The sequence below is a fragment of the Rhopalosiphum padi genome, chromosome 1 (genome assembly GCF_020882245.1).
Source record: "Rhopalosiphum padi isolate XX-2018 chromosome 1, ASM2088224v1, whole genome shotgun sequence".
NCBI lineage: Eukaryota > Metazoa > Arthropoda > Insecta > Hemiptera > Aphididae > Rhopalosiphum > Rhopalosiphum padi.
This window is the reverse complement of record NC_083597.1, coordinates 13,476,264-13,496,625: the sequence shown is the minus strand read 5'-3', so window position 1 is coordinate 13,496,625 and position 20,362 is coordinate 13,476,264. Positions and strand designations below refer to the sequence as shown.

At 24.4% G+C, this 20,362-nt stretch overlaps 1 protein-coding gene across 1 annotated transcript; it reads left to right on the top strand.

Annotated features, from left to right (window-relative positions):
- Positions 1-9,470: 9,470 nt before the first annotated feature.
- LOC132917878 (odorant receptor coreceptor) lies at positions 9,471-20,079 on the top strand. Its single transcript, XM_060978851.1, has 9 exons — positions 9,471-9,598; positions 11,400-11,766; positions 12,437-12,677; positions 13,095-13,305; positions 17,524-17,680; positions 17,757-17,856; positions 18,215-18,319; positions 18,529-18,684; positions 18,814-20,079. Exons 2-9 carry the CDS (start codon positions 11,402-11,404, stop codon positions 18,862-18,864), a joined length of 1,386 nt encoding a protein of 461 aa, XP_060834834.1. The 5' UTR covers positions 9,471-9,598; positions 11,400-11,401; the 3' UTR covers positions 18,865-20,079.
- The last annotated feature ends 283 nt before the right edge of the window (positions 20,080-20,362 follow it).

Genomic DNA, 20,362 nt, shown 5'->3' with positions numbered 1-20,362 from the left:
AAAATATTGTCATTATTTGAAAATAAGTTTTAAAAGTGTTGCTTTTTTAATTCGGCTAAAAAAATGTATTATTATTTGGAGTTACATATTTATAAATTTAATAGTGTCTTAAATATATTAGGATTATTTATAGTTATAAATTATGATAGCAAATAAAATAATTATGTGTTCGGTTTACCTAAGGAAGTACAAAAATTTGAGTCCCTAAAATAACCTACTTATGACCCTAGATATTTTTACATTAGATAGTTTATTCTAATATTAAATTAATCAGAAAAATAATTTTGTTATAATAGATAGACTAGAAATAATACAACAAAAGATTATTTTAATACTAAAATATTATATATTAAATAAGACAAATAAGTTGTCATTTATTCCATAGGCTAGTTTTTTGTCGATAAAAAACATGTTAATAAATAGGTGATCTGTAAATCTGTTTGCTGTTAAGTAAATTGTAGAGAACTAGAGACTGTAAACAGAATAGACCAAATAAAAAATGTAGCTAGGTAATACCTGTTATAACATTAAGTAGGTATTGGAGTTTATTACTATTTAGTATTTACATTGAAAATAAAGGTTTTAAATTGTGTCATACAGGTAATTAATATGCATGGTCATTTTAAATAATATTTTATTTATATTAGATCCATTTAAAATTAAAATAAAACTTAAAAATATTTATTAACTGTGATAAAAATAAATTATTTTTTAAATTATTATTCAGAAAATAACAATAGTCAACAGGTATAAGTTATAGGTCATAGACAGTCCTGTAAAGCAATGGTCTAGTAGTACTAATAAAACTGAATAAATAAAAATTACATTTTAGTATGTATTTTCATTTATTAATTTTTTAAGTTTAATAATTAAAAAATTATTTTTTACCTTATATAATTTTATAAATTTAAATTTAATTTTAAAAAGAAGACTCATCGTGACCCACCGGTTGAGTCCACTGTTGTAAAGAATAATTGTATTTTGTATTCGGAATATTTCATATTTTAAATTATTCAAATGGGTACTATTTTTAATAATTTTTATTTTGCTAAAGTTTTCCCCAACTATTGATAAGTAGAATATTATTTATAATGGCAATAACAAATCACTATCAGCATTTATCGGGTTTTTCGTACTTTTACTATATTTTATGTTTGTAGTGAACACTAGCCTGGATTATAAATTATTAATAAAAATAAATTTTTCCCTAATTAAGTATTTAAATATAAAATAATAATAATAATAAAAAAATATATTCATATTAAGTATTCGAATATAATTTTTTTTAATTTATTTGGAATAGTATAAAAATACAAAAACTGTGTTGTCACTTTTATCTGAATACTTTGGTAGTTGGCAGTACTGATAGTAGGCATTAACTAAAACTAAATATAATATTAATATATACCTAATATAACTTATATACTTTGTATCTTTGTAACTTGTAAGTACCCAACAGTTAAGTTGTATAACTATCCATATTAATTTAAAAACTTGCCAAGAAAATATTACTGTAATTAGTAACTACTAATAAGTACCACTAGTACCAGTGTCCAGTAGGCAAGTGGCTGTTAAGTTTAAAATTCTAGAGCCATGGATTCAGATATTTTAATTTGTAGGCACTGTAAAATGGGATGAATAGAAACAGTTTTCAACTTTTAAAGCTTGTGGCGTCTTAAATATTTAACACGCAATAACGAGCGACCTTAAAATATGGGTCTCTGTGAGTAGGTACTTTGATATAGGTACCTAATGTCTTATTATATATTCTTTAAGTTCTTATGACTTTTAGATTTTGGTATGATAATTAGGATGTAAGCGAGTGCCGGAGAAATAAAAAAACATGGTAAGTACCTAGGTAGTAAGTACATAAAAAAAATTATTATAAAAAAAGTGGCAAGTGGGTATCGCTCTGCTGTATAGTAGAGATGGAGAGTAGGTCACTATATAATGGATGTGTTATATTTGAATGTAATGACAGGTATCATTGAATGCGAAAAACGATTCTGAACGGGAATGATTTGTCAGTCAATGATAATTAGTAGGATATATTATGTTATTACCTATATTTAATTTGTAATATATCGTTTTACGCGGTTTCGTAAAAAATTTAATTTCATACACTCATAAAATTTTTTCTATATTGACGTTGGAATTTTTTTTTTTATAGTTGCTTGAAGGAAAACTTATGGATAACCTTGTATTGAGTTTTTTTAACCTTAGGTATAAATCACAAAAATTTTATGAATTTTTAACTACAAAATTCCTTGTAAATTTTCGCGATTTTGATATACATATGTCGTAAACATTTGAACTTTAAATGCTTATAAACAAAAATTGTGACTAACGATTTTTGATTTTTTTTACTACGATAAGTACAATTTATAATAAACCTTGTATTAAATTTTAAAGATTTTTTGGAAAGCCAAATTTTTTTTATTGGCATTTCAAGAAAAAAAATTTAGAAAAATCAAAAATTTCAATGGTTTATAAATAGTTTAAAAAAATTCTAAATATTTTGAAAATTTAATCGTAAATATATAACGCTAATATAAACATTTGGTGAAAATTTCAAGTATTTACAATGATTTGTTTTTGATTTACAGCAAAATCAAAAAATCGATTTTGTCGAAAAGTGGTTATACGTAAAAATTCCTGTTTTTCCTGACGCTTTTGAAAACTACTGGACATTTTTTACTTTTGACCCCCCAAAGTACCAACTAGATGAATTTGCCTTTTCAAAGAGGGGCTGAAGTCAAAAATCAAAGCATTATTACTACTCCAAAACGTGATGACAGACACAAAAATAAAAAAATACACATCTTTGTAGAATCAATACATTCATCACTCCGTTCAGAATCTAAAATATAGGTATTTGTATAACAGACGTGTCACGTATAGTATAATATTATACTCAGTTTATAAAAAAATAGCACCAGTAAAACCAAATTTCGTTGGAATATTCGAGACGGTACAAGCACTAACCATCATGAACCATTCGGTTTTTTTTTGTCAGCACACCAGTGGCAGACTATGCCGGCGAGATATCGGAACTTTACTGGGAAAGACTGATCGCTCGAATAATACCAGAGGGCTATTACACCGCCATGCCACCATAAAATGTTAGCATTTTCGACGTTCAATGTCGATTTTTTTATAACCGTGAATTTGATACGTTTTTTAAACGGCAGTAGGTTAGTAGGTATGTAATGATATTGGGGTTCAGTCATAATATTTCGGTACAGTTTTCAAATGTATTGTTTTAATATTACAGTTCATTGTCGCCTTTGTCGGTGTTTCAAAAAATGGACAGTTCAGTCAAAATGTTTCATTGCAGTTTTTGAATAGAAAATTAAATTATGGTCCATAATCATTGTGATGGGTGTTTCCGACATCGAATGGTGCTGAGATTGTGCAAATGTACGGATTAAAATTAAACAGTCCAGTAAATATGTTTTTAGTATTTTTATTTTGTCGATTTGTTCATAGCATGTTTGTGATTAATATTTCACTATACGTGTCTAAGCGTGTTTATCTATTTCATAAAGGTAGCTTTAAGTATACTTTAATGTTAGGTAACTTATTAAAACGGTTAGTAGGTTATTTACTTAATAACCTAATTGAAAGACACGAGATACCAGCTATTCAACTGTATTTACTGACGTGAAATTAGTCGAAAATTCCTGTATGCATAATAATCGTATATGAATGCGTAATTTTAAAACCTACAAAATGTGTAATAATTGATTTTTGATATTTTAAAATGTTGTGGATTTTCGTTTATCGGTCGTAATGCCACTGCTTGCTAATTTTTGTAATAAAATAGGACAATAAATATAGGTAAATTCATTTTAATAGAACATAATAATTTATTAAATCAACTATTATTTGGTTAGATATTGTGGTATATTAAAAATATAAAATAAAAATAAATGAATATCTGGTTTAATTATACTCTAATGTATAATTAACATAAATTATTTATTTTACAATATAATAGGTTAGAAAACATTATCGACATAAATTATGTGATTAATGTAATTATATTTTAAGTAAAATTTATATAGTGACAGAGTACAATGTTATATATATAGGTGGGTTATCGTCAGTTTATAAAAAATAATTAAAAATAATAATATTATAAAAATAGTTTAATGAGATAAATTATAATAGATCCAGACTGAAAAGTTAAATACCTACCTAGTTTCAAGTGATAACTAAAAATATATCATATTTAATCCATGTTTGATGTATCTATTTATACTTTATTTGCCATATAAAAAAAACGAATCAAAATCGTATTACCTGTTGAACAACGATGAGTGCTTTAACTGCAATATCAAAGTACTTAAATAAATAATTATAATAACGTTAATGGATCACGAATTAATTAAATAATAAATTGTTCTTACATACTATATAACTCTACTCGTATGCGTGCGTATATTCTCTGCCGGAGTGCCGTCGCTGGATGGTCTATTCACTCAAGGCATATACTTGTCAATTAAAATTATCTATCTTTTCGGCTTATTGAACGAATGTACAGATTGCTGAATTTCTTAAATAAAAATTTAAAAAAGTTTCATATGTATATGATACGTGATAAAAAAAACAAAGTATATTTTATAAATTAAATTCAAACAAAATTTAATAATGTTAAGAATAATTTTTAATTAGACAAACATAATTTCAAATAATGGATGAAAATTTGTAAATCATAATTTCAAAACCTTTTATTTTTAGACAGCTCTGTATTTATTTTAAGGACACGTGGGGTATGAGCCCAGGTCCCCAGATCGAATATAATTTATATCTTTACATTGTAATGTATTGGCGCTTTATCTCAACTATCTTTTATTAGCAGGTTTAAATATTAAATGTATTAAATTCTGTTATTGATATCCTTCAAAAATTTGACTCTGAAAAGACATAATCGAAGATTTTGTATTAAGAAATCTCGAAAGCAACCTTTAAAATCGATATAAATTCAATTTAGTACGTATTCATACTTCTTCATAGGTGGTAATCGAGGGGGAGGGCTTGAGGGGACTAACTCCCCCCCAGAAGTTTAAAGTACAGGTCTTAGCATTATATAGGTGTAATGAGCATATATTGCTTAGCCCCCCCCCACAGTAATTTCACCAAATTTCCGCTTATGTATGTATTTGTACGTTGTAACATATTTTTGTAAATAAAAGAATTTTACAATTTGATATGCGTTAATATTGTTAGAAATTCTTATTTGTAAATCAATTAATTTGTTTATTTTATTCAATAATAAATTAAAAACCTATGTAAATTTTATTATTATATGTACTTAATCCAATTAATTTTTTTTTCCTTATGATATAATAATTTAAACTTCATACGAGTACTGTAAATTACTAGATAAATGTACAGTTAAGATAAACATTTTTATGGAGTCATACCAAATGGTTAAAACTAAATGTTTTTTTAATTTGATATTTCACACAAAATAGAAAAAAATTATTTTATTGTTATAATTTTAAAAGTTAAAACAAAAATCAATTATTATCATATGCAATTATTCCTGAAAAAAATACTGATTTAAAATCATTGTCCTTCTTGCTAAGACTTTATTTTAAGAAAACATCTCCATAGTATTTTTATTTTATTTTAAAGTAAATAGATACATTTTATCATTTTATCTCATTTGTATGTACACTTATTTACTATAATATACTCTTTTCAAATTTGTAAATTTCTTTTCAATTTTATACTACATTGTATGTAGTAACTGCATACTTTATTCGTGGGTACACCAAAAAAAAAAAAAAAAAAAAAATAGAAGCTGCAACTTAGTCATAACATCAAAATATAATTATGAAGAAAATAATTCAGAGTTTGGAAAATTTAGATATTTCGGATTTAATCAATGACCTTGTTTGTTAAAGGCTTAGTCAGTTTGTGAAATAAAATTGTTTATAGAAAGCTATTGTTGTCATTAGGCTTATGTTATAAATTTAATTACAATAACAATTATTTCACTTTTAAGCACTCACTATCACTCAGAATAATTTTGTATTTAGCTCCATATTATTTGATAATATTAATAATAAAAATAATAAGTACATTACATAATTATTATAGATAAGAATTTAGAATATATGCCTAACCTAACCTACTCTAGGTTTGTGAAAATATTTTAGTTAAGAAATAGAAATTGCTAATTCATTTTTATATTATATTTTAATGAAATAATTAAATCTGTAATTCGTTATTTTATTTGATATTAGAAAAATTTAAATCTAATAAAGCTGTTAAGTTTTTTTTTAATAAAATGTCTTTATTTCAACTGATTAAATGACAAATGTTCTGAATAATTGGTTTCCTGATATCTTATCTGAGTGAGATACAACTTAAGTCTATAATTCTTACTTATTACCCACAAGCATAATTACAATAACAAACAATGTGGTATGCTGCGTATAGTATCGTCTTATCATTGGAGGATTAGTTGATACTTCAGTCTTCAACCTATATTTTTTTACCAACGTTTCTAATAAATTTATTTTGTTTATCATTTTTCAATATAAAAACTAAAAAGAATTTGCTGAAATAATCTGTTTAACATTGCACCTTTGACAGTCTTTGAATTTATATAACTGTGGCTCTCCTATTTTCGATACATAATTAAAACAATATGTATAAAGTAGGGTTTAAATATTAGAAAACACTATAGTCAGAAATTATGAAAAATATTTCTGCTAATACAAGTCATCATAAAAACACAACCTTGATTATATATTTAAAATATAAATGTCTATTATATGTATTTAAGATTCTTACTAGAACGATGGATGAATTGTTTTCTGTATTACAGCAGACAATTTGATTCTAACATAAACTTTAACTTATGGGCTTATGGTAGGAAATTTGATCTATAAGTTTGATCTATATTCTGTAGTTGATATTTTAGGAGGTAAAAATGAAGCGATTCTCAGTATTTTTCTTAATAATTGTGAAAAACTAATAAAGCATAAAAACGCGATGCTAAAACTTTTTTAAACAAAATCGATTTTGTTTTTATTCAAAACGTAATAAATGTAGACATTAGATATTTAATGTTTTCATCAAATAATTATATAAATATTTTCTTTGTATGGTATAATTTTAAAATATTTATATATTTTTTATAGAAATTTTATTTAAACCTCACGTGGAAGTGATTAAATGTCTAATTATAAAGTATATTCAATTTATAAAGTTATTCTCAAAACTAAAGAGCCATAAAATTAATCAGTCAAACCACCATATTCCGAATAAAAACACACGTTGTAGTCCATTCTCAACTCTCCGGCTGATAAAATAAAACCATCTTATTCTTCCATTACTTCTTATTTCAATAATAATATCATATTACTTAATATTACATTACCAACTACATTTCTTTAAGAGGGCGTCACACCTGCTTGTGATGTTGTTTCTGTCTTACAAGTGCGCAACATAGTAAATTTACGCTTAGCAGATCATGTTTAGCTCTGTAGCTCCGTCAGTTTAAAAATTAGAGTGAATCGACCTATTATGCAACTTGATGGTAAGAACATTATCTGTGTTTGTATGTTTGTTTTTACAATAATTTAATTTTTTAGCAAGTTATGCGTACATAATATAGCGTAAATTAAAAATGCTCATAACTCATTTAAAAGCTGAAGAATCGTAAAATAACCGTATAAAACCAACACAGATAATTGTCGTACCATCAAATTTCATGTTAGGCCAATTAGCTTTAATTTTTAAAGTTTAAACTAACGGAGCTAAACGTGATCTGCTGAGCGTACATTTATAATGTTGCGCACTTTTAAGGCGGAGACAACACATGCGGGTGTTGTGTCCTCTTAAAATCTTACTGTGTTAATGAATCCCTTCATTTCTCTCCTTACTGCAGTAGGTACTACACAAACAATAATAAATATGTTCTATACGACCATATAGTTTATTATTATTTCTTTATCATTATTATTAACATAACGTCAATACTCATTAGAATGTAATTTAATAATGCAAAAACATATTATTATGATTTGCATACAGTATACACAATGAATTTTAAAAATGTTTATACTAATTTTTATTTATGTATACTACGAACCTATTCAAACAATTTTACGATAGGTTACGTTGATATCGAATTGTATAAGTATTACATTCGGTGCAAAGATTAATTCAATCATTTCAATCTATCGAATATTAAAAAGTCTTAAGTTAAGACTCTTAACTATATAAATATAATATACAACATAAATATTATCATTGGAAATAAATGCTGACACAACAGTCCTTTATCACAATAATTTTTTTGAACATCATTAAATTAAAGATCATCACATATATTACTCATTCTACTGTAGCCATATAGCTGTGCAATTTTGTGGATTCTGTAAACTTATTGATCTTATTATGATATAAAAATTTGTAAAATTTATCAAAATCAGAAACATATATATTTTTTTTTTATTGACATTTGAGGTCAAATTTGTACAGAGTTGTATAATTAGACAAAGATAATAAAGATCTTAGCTATGTTATTGTAATTCATAAATATTAAGAAGACTTGAAATATTTAGTTGAAATGTTTACGTATGTTATAGTATTTTATTACACTAATGATATTTTCTAATTATTGAGATTAATTTTAAGCTAGGTATTTTCTATTTATACCACCTATAATTACAATAAAATAAATTACTGTAATAGCAATATAAAAAATAACAAAATAATAATATATAATATTATTTTGTATAACGAAATAAACTTATCAGTTATTAGTAATATAGGCTGACAGTCAGTATTTCGCTTAGAATCGTATTTTGTATGCAATATTTATTATTAATTTAAAATTTAACACATCCATCACAGTGACCTATTCAATGACGAGGAATACTCGGAATTCTATACTATACAGTAGAAGCAACCGCTTTTGCCAACTTTTTTAATATATATATTTAGTGACCCTGCGAAGAAAAAAAGGTTGGAGGAAATGGGCAAAGGTATTGAAGCACTTTTTGTATTGCTCCAAATATGGTTTTAAAAAAATAAAATTATAAACCAGTAGATACGTCATTGTAAAATCAATAGCTCAGAATCTAAAGTATTCTTAATAATTACTATAAGACTAATAAAATGTTTAGTTATAATTTTTATTATGTACATTATATATATTATTATTGTATACGATTATAACGTAGTATGTTAAATAAGTTATGAAGTTATTGATTTTCGTGACCAAATACTGTGTTTTATGAACTATAATTACCATAGTCATGGGTTTGCCAGCAGTCTAAAATATATACACGAACGTTACATATAAGGGAAAAGTCACTAAGAAATCTACTAAATATTTAAAATGGTATCATCCCCTTACTAGGTAGGTCATGGCAATAAGTCCACCCATTCCATGACCTCATACAGGCTACTCATATTATGCCATTTTTACTTTAGTATTATTGTGACTCTTCTAGAATCTGGAATCAAGACTTAACTAATTACGTTGGTACATGGAGAAAGTCTTAAGTCAAAACTCAAGAACTTCAATACACGGATATACGTTGTTGATTATATTGGAATAAAAGGAAAGGTACGAGTGAATAATTTCTATACACTGGTTTCTATTCCAAATAACATTAATAGTTTTTTATTTGTAACTTTATAAGTGTGTTGTACACTGTATAGTTTTGAAAATGATTCATGAGTGTTGTGTATCCGAAGAAAGCTTAAATCCTAAATATTGTATCATTTGACTTTTGATAACATATTATAATAACTATAATAAAAAACCTTTAATACAAAAATTAAGTTCATGAAATTATACACTAGTGAAAAATTGCGTTTGTATGTGTTTTAATTTAAACATATACATTTTATATTACTTATTTGTTATTAAAATACTAAATAACATACGAATATATACATTCATACATATCATATGAATATTGTAAATTTTAAAACTATATTATATATAAACATTACATAGTATACCTTTATAATATATACATTATAGGTATAAACCATATGATATATATTACAGTGTATAAATATATATATATAAAATATATTTGCAGAATGATAATTTTATTTTTCTTTCGCCTACACAGCTTAAGCGTACATTGAGTGGATGATTTATAAAATGTATGTAACACTTACAGGGTGATTTATAAAACACATTACTGATTCATGCTTATTCTTGTAATGAATTATTTTACATACATATATATGAATACATATTTTTGGTGTTTGAAAAAAAAATAATTTATTATGCACATATTAAAACTATATAATTGAACAATAAATTTCATAATATTAAAACTCAATATAATATCTGAAAATAAGTACTATCTAATTAATTAATTACATATAGTTTGTACATAATATTTAGTTTTGATATAATACCTATTATATTCTAAATATTAAGGAATTTATAGATATTATAAAAATATTAACGCTGTGGATTAATTGATTCAATTGATAGAAAGTATAATTGTATTAATCTAGTTTTTTATTATTATTATTATTTATTTGTATGCAAAACTATATTAGTATGTTATAAATCATTAAATAATATTTTTTACGCATACATAATTATGAAAATTAATTATGGTAGTTTAAGCTATTTAATTAATACAAATTGTCAGATTCATAAAATTGTATTTTAAAAATACCTATATAATATGCTATAGACTATAGACTATAGAGTATAGTTAAAGGCAATACATTTATTTAGTTGCAATTAAAAATGTGTACACTTACTTATATAGGTAGCGAAATACAAGGGAATAAAACATAAAACATAGATGGGCAATAGAAAAATTATTTTATCTTTAAGCTTAGTTTTATAATTAATCTTTCTATAATTTTAAACGATTATAGTCTATAGGTAATTTGAGCGCTTGTTAAAACCTACTTGAATACATATTAATATTAAAAGATTATATATAGTGCTTGAGTATTATAAAAAAAAGCTCTTGGTAACAACCTATTTAAAAAAATGATTAAATGTTAATTTTTGTGATTACTTTATTGAACCTATGAAATGAAACGACAAACCATATATGTACTTGTTTTACTCGACATAAGTTCATCGATTATGTATCTTAAATATAATAAATCTATATTTATAATATTATATCAGGGACGGATCTAGGGGGGGGGCTAGGGGCTCAGGCCCTCCCCAGACATATTATTTCTCTCTATTAAAATCTAAACTTCTTTTTTCATATTGTTGCTTTATATATTAAAAATAATAATCAATAATTTATTTATTATATTGATTACCTATACCTACTATTATGACAAAATGTTTAAATTATTAATAAAGTACCTATATACCTCGTATTGTTTGAAATTTAATTTTATTGGTAACAATTGCTTTGGGTTTTCAGCCATGGGTTACAAGAAAGACGGTCTTATAAAAGATCTATGGCCAAATATTCGATTAATACAAATGTCGGGTCTATTCATATCCGAGTACTATGATGATTATTCTGGATTGGCTGTGTTGTTCCGAAAGATTTACAGTTGGATCACCACAATAATAATTTATTCACAGTTCATATTTATCGTGATTTTTATGGTCACTAAATCCAATGATTCAGATCAGCTGGCTGCTGGCGTGGTAACTACATTGTTTTTCACCCATTCGATGATCAAATTCATGTATTTCAGCACGGGTACCAAGTCGTTCTATAGAACTCTAAGTTGTTGGAACAATACTTCTCCTCATCCTTTATTTACAGAATCTCATTCAAGGTAAATTAAATTATAAGTTTTTTAATTCAGAGTAGATTAGTAACTCATAAAATGTGATATATAAAATATGAAAATTACTCGATTAATTTGAGATTTGAGAAGTGAGATATCTGATTCAATTATTAAGGGTTATTATTTATTTATTATAATTATTATATAAGACAAGCCATTTTAGAATTTAGATATGAAAAATTAGAAAATAAATATTAAAATAATTGATTATACTTAATACATATAGTTTAATAACTCATAAACTACTCGTTTAAATTTTGATTTAAATCTGCTAAAATGTTCAAACAAATCATCTGATCAACAACAAATTTACTGTAAAAACAAAGGTTATTTTAAAAATTCTAATTAATGTAGTATAATATGGACTTGATAACCAAACTTGAGTCCAAAATGAATAAAAAATACCTATTTATTAATATTTCAATACAATAATGATTACTTGAGTAATTTTTTTTAATATCCTATATTTAAAAAGAATTATAATTTATAAACGTTTGGTAAAATCTATAATTTTATGATTTATGCAATATTGCAGTATGCTTTTATTAGAGTAAATATTATGAATAAAAACATTTAAAACAATTATAAAAATAATACAGTATGTAGAATGTAGATTGTGCTATATACTATATGATATTTGTGGCATTTTATATTTCAGATTCCATGCAAAGTCGTTATCTCGAATGCGACAACTGTTGATTATTGTGTCAATAGTTACAATTTTCACAACAATCAGCTGGACAACTATTACTTTCTTTGGTGAAAGTGTATGGAAGGTTCCTAATCCTGAAACATTTAATCAAACAATGTATATTCCAGTACCCCGTTTGATGTTACATTCATGGTATCCTTGGGATGCGAGTCGTGGATTAGGTTATATTGTGGCTTTTGTATTACAGGTACGCAAGAAAAATATTATTTATAAAACATCCATGAAATATTCATGGTGATTGATTGAAAAGAGAGGATATGAATGTTAATTAAAAGAATATTTTAAAAGAATTAACTATTATTTTTTATTTAGATAATTTAATTTAATACCCATTACCCAGTATTTCACTGACTTATGACTGATGTGCAATAAATAATAATTAATAAAGTGTCAATGAGCTAAACGAGAAATGCAATACGTTTAAACCATAAAAAAAAAAAAGTTTTAGTTTAGTTAAATAAAATAACCTTACAATGAAGATAAATTTAATAACCCTTGTTGTTTTTTTATTAGAAAATTTATTTTTAAATATCTTACATTTTTCAATAATTTTTAAAATTTGAATATCTTAAAGTAATTAAAAAATTGTTAAATTTCCATTTAGTTTTATTGGATATTCATAACACTCAGTCACTCAAACTTATTGGAACTTTTATTCTCATCATTTCTGGTGCATGCATGTGAACAACTTCAACATTTAAAAGAGATTTTGAATCCATTGATCGAATTAAGTGCTACTCTCGATTCAGCAGTTCATAATCCTGCCGAAATCTTTCGTGCGAATTCGGCTAAAAATCAACCAATCAATGGCGTCGGTAAGTTATTATTTATTAAATTGTATAGGTAGTATATTAATAACAATATTAGTTTACACTGATGATTATTTTGGAATACCTTATAAAAATAATGAATTCACTTAAAAAATCGACGAAACCACTGTATATTAGCCATTAGGTGTCAAGTATACTACGTTGTTGTATCGGTCATTGTAATATCATGAGTTAAATTTGAACTAAATGATAAATCGTTGCATAAGAAAAGTGATTCTGAGCAAAAACGATGCTAGTCTAAACGATATTTTATTATATATTATATATTAGTAATTAATTTTTTTTTATTAGTAATACAATATGGTAGGTTAAAGTTTAAATAACTTTTTTCGTCAGTATTTGAACTTGACATTTCTATAAAAACAAAAAGGTGTATTTGCATTTTTTGTAAAAGAACTTATGAGTGACCTTGTACTAAATTTTTAAAAAAAATTGAAAATTGTGTTAAAATATATTAATAAAATTGTGTTGTAATGTTAATATTTTTATATTACTATAAGTAAAACTTTTGTGAGATCTTATATTAAATTTTAAAGCATTTTGGCTAAAGATATTTTAGGATTTTTATCATTTTTTAAAAATTTAAAATGACTATAAATAGTGTGAAATTAGTAGATAATCTGAATATTTTGAAAGTTTCTGCGATTAATATTTTTTGAATAACTACATTTTGAGGAGATATAGCTTTTTTATGTGCATAAATATACAATATGCGATCAACATTGTAATAAAGATATAATATAATTATTTGTTGTGTAATTGAAAATAAGAATATTAATTACTTCCAAAATTGTTAAAAATAAATTTAATTTTCATACTCACCAAACTTGTTCAAAACCAGTCATAAAAATATAAAATATAAGTTTTATGTGATGAGAACGGAACAATTGACTTAAGTTTTACATATAATATACTTTTTTTTAAGAACAATTTATAATAATTAAAATAACAAAGTACTAAAGATTATATTTATCCAATCAATATTTAAATAAATGAGAAATATTTACTAAAGAAAAAATAATTGTAGCTAAGAGTACCTATGTATAGTTATGCATTTCATAAAACTATATAATTTTAGGTACAAAGAAAATTTTAATGATTAAATAAAATATTTATTTGTCTCGGTTAGTAGATTAATATGATATTGACTTTTTATAAAAGTAGGTACTTATACTCGTAGTTGGCATATAGCATAAAGAACTATAACTTAATTATTATTATTCATACCTTTTAATGGTTCTTGAGTTTTATAAAATACTTATAAAATTATAATTAAAATATTTTTAAAGATTAATGTTTACATTTAAATAATGTGAATAATGAATAATCATACTTACCTATGTATATATGTGTATATGAATAAAATTAATAAAAATAAAATATGCTCATACATATAATAAATAAATTGTAATTAATTTAACTTCTTACATCATTATACATTAAAATGATAAATGTTAATATACTTATTAGTTATTAGTAATAATTATAGGCATTGGTTTTAAATACACAAATACTAAATAGTATTTATAATCAATATTGTAGGTAATATATTCGTATTATTTAAGCGCTTAAAATCTATAAATACTACGCAATTTTTCTTAAAACAGTCAAAAGTTTTATCATAAAAAAAAAAAAAAATATATATTTTATATATATTGGAAAGGTGAAATTTGTAAAAAAAAGTATCGTTTACTTGATCTATGGTAAATATAATGAACTAAAATATAATTAGTAATTACATTTAGATTTTTTGCTGATCGATTTACAAAATAAACAGGAAAAACTAAAAAAATCAACTGAAAAACGAGAATGTTTACGCAAACCTAGTTTCTGAAAAAATTGATTATGGTTTTTGTTGTAATTCATAAAGTAGAAACCGCAGAAACTACAAGTTATAAATTTATTTCATCGATCATTTATAATATTTATATCATAATATAGAGATGAAAATAATGGAATCAATAATACTTTTGTAAGGTAATAAGTATTACGAGTACTTATAATTGTTGGTACAATCTTTAAATCCATAGAAAATATTCATGACTATAGGCACTTAAATAGGGGCTTTTTTTGAGGGGGGGGGGCGATCGCTCCTACCAGCCAACTCCTAAATTGTGACTGCATGACTACACAGCTCTTGTATTATATCTTTAAAAATACATAAATATGCTCTATATTAGACTTGAAAAATGTTCATGATATGCTCTTAAAATAAAAATAATATTATAGTTATTTAATGGTTTTTAAATTTTAAATATTATTGAATTAAAAAGTTTCAGTATTTCTTCTAGCATAGATTTTCTGAAAAAAAAAATAATTATAAAGTCCCTATTTGTTTTCATAACTATATTCTTTATAATTTATATTGTGAAATAAATATGTATCTTATTTAAAAGTTAAATCTTTTACGTTGATTATGCAGAAATATGCAAGTGCTAAATAATTGTTCAATTGTTCATGAATTGTATTTGAAACATTAAAAAAAATGTTTTTTTAAAATTTAAAATCTGATATTTTTAAATCACTTTGATGATTGTATATCTTTTGAGGAACGATATTTTGGGAAAATGGTAATTTCTACTTATAGTTATTTTTAGAGAAACTTTACTTTTTAAGATATTTAAATGTATTTAAATTTTATTTTATTTTAAGTTAAATCAACATATAAAAAAAAATTAATAATTATACTGAGTGATTCTTTTATCATTCAACACTCATTATTTCAAAAAGTGTTGACTTTTTCAAAATTTTTAATTTCATGCTTTTCTAAAACTATACAACATTTTTAGTTTTTTCGCCTTTATATTTAATAATAAAATCACTATCAACTCTTGATTTTTAAATGGCAACCTATATTTAAAATATCATAAAATAGTAGTGCATTTTTTTTTTATATAAATTTTAACATTAAAATTATTATTTTTCCTTTACCCGTTAGTAAATTGGGTATGGTCGAACTGCACTTGGGCTCAAAAAAAATATTTCAATAAAATTCTCATGCATTTGAAGTGGTAAATCATTTTCCGAGGTAATGTTTCATGGTTATGTATTAACTCACACCGAAAAATAACTGTAGAACATTCATCTAGATATAGTTTTGAAAAACAATCACGATGGTCGGATGGGTATACCTACAACGCCATTTAACACCATCATTTACATGTTTTTCTTTGTAAAATGTATAACTTTGGTACACAATTAAGTCACGGCCTCATTCACTTTTAATAATTTTTAAATTTTCATATTTACTTAGCGACGTAAAAGTGTGTAATAATTGTAGTTTACATAAATCTAAATAAGTACATGGTATAAAATATAAGTATTAATTTTATATTTTTATTGATAACTATTTATTATCCAGTTAGATTAGATTATTTTGTCGATTTTTGGCGACAATGTAATTATCTGTGTTATCTAAATGACATTAATGAATTAATATATTATAATGTTATTAAATAAGTAGCCCGTAGCGTTTGTAAACATAAGATTCGTAATATTTTTAACGGGTTTTTACTATACACGTTCGACTCGTAACAAGTTTCCACGTTTTTTCCATTTTAACTCTTTTTTTGAACGAGTGCAGTTCAACAACTATCTGATTTTTACCCGAGTGCAGTTCGACTATTACCTTTTTTTTTAATCCAAGTGAAATCCAACCATTTCTTTATAGGTAATAAGTGCAATTCGACTATCCCGAATGAGTTATAGCTGCTCAAAGTTGGGTGGTTTAAGGTTTTTAGGTGTTCATTCAACAGATTATTACCGCTGTGAGGCGTTGGTAACTACAGGTACTAAGTTTATTACTGCATAACGAGTTAATTACATATGATAATATAAAACAAGAAGTTTTATAAAAATCGAAAACCACTTACTTTGAAAAGCTATATTTCGATATAAAATTAACGAAAAATAATAATTTTAACATTAAAATTTATAAGAAAAATAGCCCTATTAATTTAATGCATTAGGTTGCCATTTGAAAATCAAAAGTTGATAGTGGTTTCACTATTAAATAAAAGGGTGAAAAAAATACGGTTTGAGAAAAGCATGAGACAAAATATTTTGAAAAAAAAAATGAAAAAAGTCAATACTTGGCGAAAAAGGCTAAATATCGAGTGTTTAATGATAAAAGAATCACCCTCTATAGTTTTTTAATAACTAAGACCTAAGTAAATTAAAGAAAAATTAAAAAATTATAAATAGATTACAATGGGTCCTACGTGAATGAGATAACTGAGTATGGAACAAAAGGAGATACTGAACCAAATAGAAAAGGACCAAATAACTTAACTAGCAATCAAGAAGTACTTGTTCGATCAGCAATTAAATACTGGGTAGAGCGACACAAACATGTTGTCAAGTATGAAAATTTAATTAGGGATGTTTGTTAAAGGCGTTGAACAATTTAAAATATATTAATTAATTTGTATTTATAGATACGTGAGTTTAATTACTGAATGCTATGGTTCGGCCCTTCTGTTTCATATGTTAGTGAGCACCGTCATCCTCACTATTCTCGCATATCAAGCAACCAAGGTTTGTCCAAATTTCTCATAAAATTACCTTGATAGATCATTTAATATAGTTTGAACTATTTGATTAAATATTAGTGTATTCATTTTTCTAAACCGGATTATCTTGAGTTTCTGTAGTCTGTAAGTATTTATTACGATTACAAATATTTTTGTTTATCCATTGTAGTGATGCTATCACTTTTCATTATAACACCTTTAATACTTTTTTGAAATTACTTGAAAATTTAAATACAAATCAACAAAATCTCAATGTCGATAATAGACGATGTATTTATATGTAATACATTAGTAATTGATTATAAAATATAATTTTCCAATTTTTTTCCATAAAAATATCACATTTGTTAAATTTTTAACAGATCAACGGAGTTAATGTGTTTGCATTTTCTACCATCGGATATTTGATGTATTCGTTCGCACAAATATTTATGTTTTGTATACATGGAAACGAACTTATTGAAGAAGTAAGTATGAGCTTAAGATAAGATTGCTATTTTTCTTAGTTGTCAGACACATTTTTAATACATAGAGTAAAGTGGGAGAATTTAGAATTTCAAAATCGTGTAATAATCATGCATCTATTAATACGCCTATCGGCTATTATACTTTGTATATATATTATAAACACATATCAACAACATTTAGATTTTGTATACATTCTAATTATTTTTAGAGTTCATCTGTAATGGAAGCGGCTTACGGTTGCCAGTGGTACGATGGATCTGAAGAAGCTAAAACATTTGTACAAATAGTGTGCCAACAGTGTCAAAAGCCTTTGATTGTGTCTGGGGCGAAATTTTTCAATGTTTCATTGGATTTATTCGCATCAGTAAGACAACTTTATTTTTTACTTCATGAGTTTATGGTTTTTATATATTGACATATTTTTTTTACTTTGTGAATTGAAATAATATAATATTTTATCAACTTTAATTAATTAAAATAATTTTCTTTCCAGGTTCTAGGTGCTGTAGTAACATACTTTATGGTTTTGGTGCAGCTTAAATAAAACTGTCCAATAAAAAAAAATACTATTATACAGGGAGATTCATCGAGCACGCTCAGTGGTATTGCTCACCTACTATTTATAATTAATAATATTGTATTTTTTTCAAAATTTGATTTTTGGAATATTTAGTATACATTTATGACTTTATTTTCAAATATTTCGATGTTTAAATTATTTAAAAAATACCTATCCTGTGGTGATGAAATATTTTAAAACGAGAATCAACTTTTATATTGTTATTTGTTAATTTTTAATTAAATGATTTTTTGAAAAAGTTGGAGTACTTAAATTGATTTTTGGACATATAGTTTTAGAACTATTAAATTTAATGTATCGAAGATAATCGTGCTTAATAATGGCTTTTTGTAAAATATTTATAATACTTAGCTTAGTATTCATTATATATTTTATTAGACATTTTTACAGATTAACAACTTTATAGATTAATATTAATAAATTACTATTACTTAAATAATCATAGCTCATATCTTATTTTAAACCTATTATCATGGACGATCATCCTTATATTGTCATTAAAGTTTAATAATAATTCAGAAACTGATTTGAAAAAAATATCCTTAAAAATGCACAGTAGAAAATTATGTTCTTTATTTAAAAAAAAAAGTTTGCATCGCTACAGGGTACTCTTCAAATTGTATTGAATGTAAGTATTTAAAAATATAGTCTTCAAGTATACTTAAAATATCCAATTATCATTATTTGTATAAATATATTATTATAAAAAAATATGGGAATGAGTAGGCTTGGTGAATCACCCATCACCCTGTATAGTTGTTAGTTATATTTGTACTTGTATTATTATTAAAAGTATAAAACTCGTCTTTATAATGTTACCAATTTATTATAGAAATAAATTTACTATTTTATTTTATTAGTATCTACCTATTATAATTTTAAGTAGTAAATTATATTATATAAATGTATGCCATAACTCATAACATCCAAATTTTGAAGAAATGTAATTTATATATACTTAGGTATATAATCAAATACTCATAAAAACGGTGGTAGATTGTATAATAATTAAATGTATTATTATTCTGAAGTTATCATAAGTATTTGTTGTATAACTTTAAAAATCGAGAATATACCTAAACGTTGTTAACAACTAACGTACCTATTGATGTTTCGATATATTTTGTTATAATATTATAATCATATATATCAAACATTTTTTAAATTATTTAGTTTCTATATCGGTACTGATAAATAATATTTTTAAGTGTTGGTCAATAAAAACAATTATCAAATTAACTTTATTTTTTTTAGAGCTGTTATTATTTTTAAAATAATTCAACAAACTGTTAAAACAAAGTTATAATTAACGTTATAAATCTATAACTGCAAAATTCGATTAATAAAATAATTATTCTATAGTATCTCTGATTTTCTTATTAGATAATTATTTAAAATTTAATCCTTGACCAACAATAAGTATTTCATTTTAGAATTAAACTTAAATTTCAATTTTATTAAT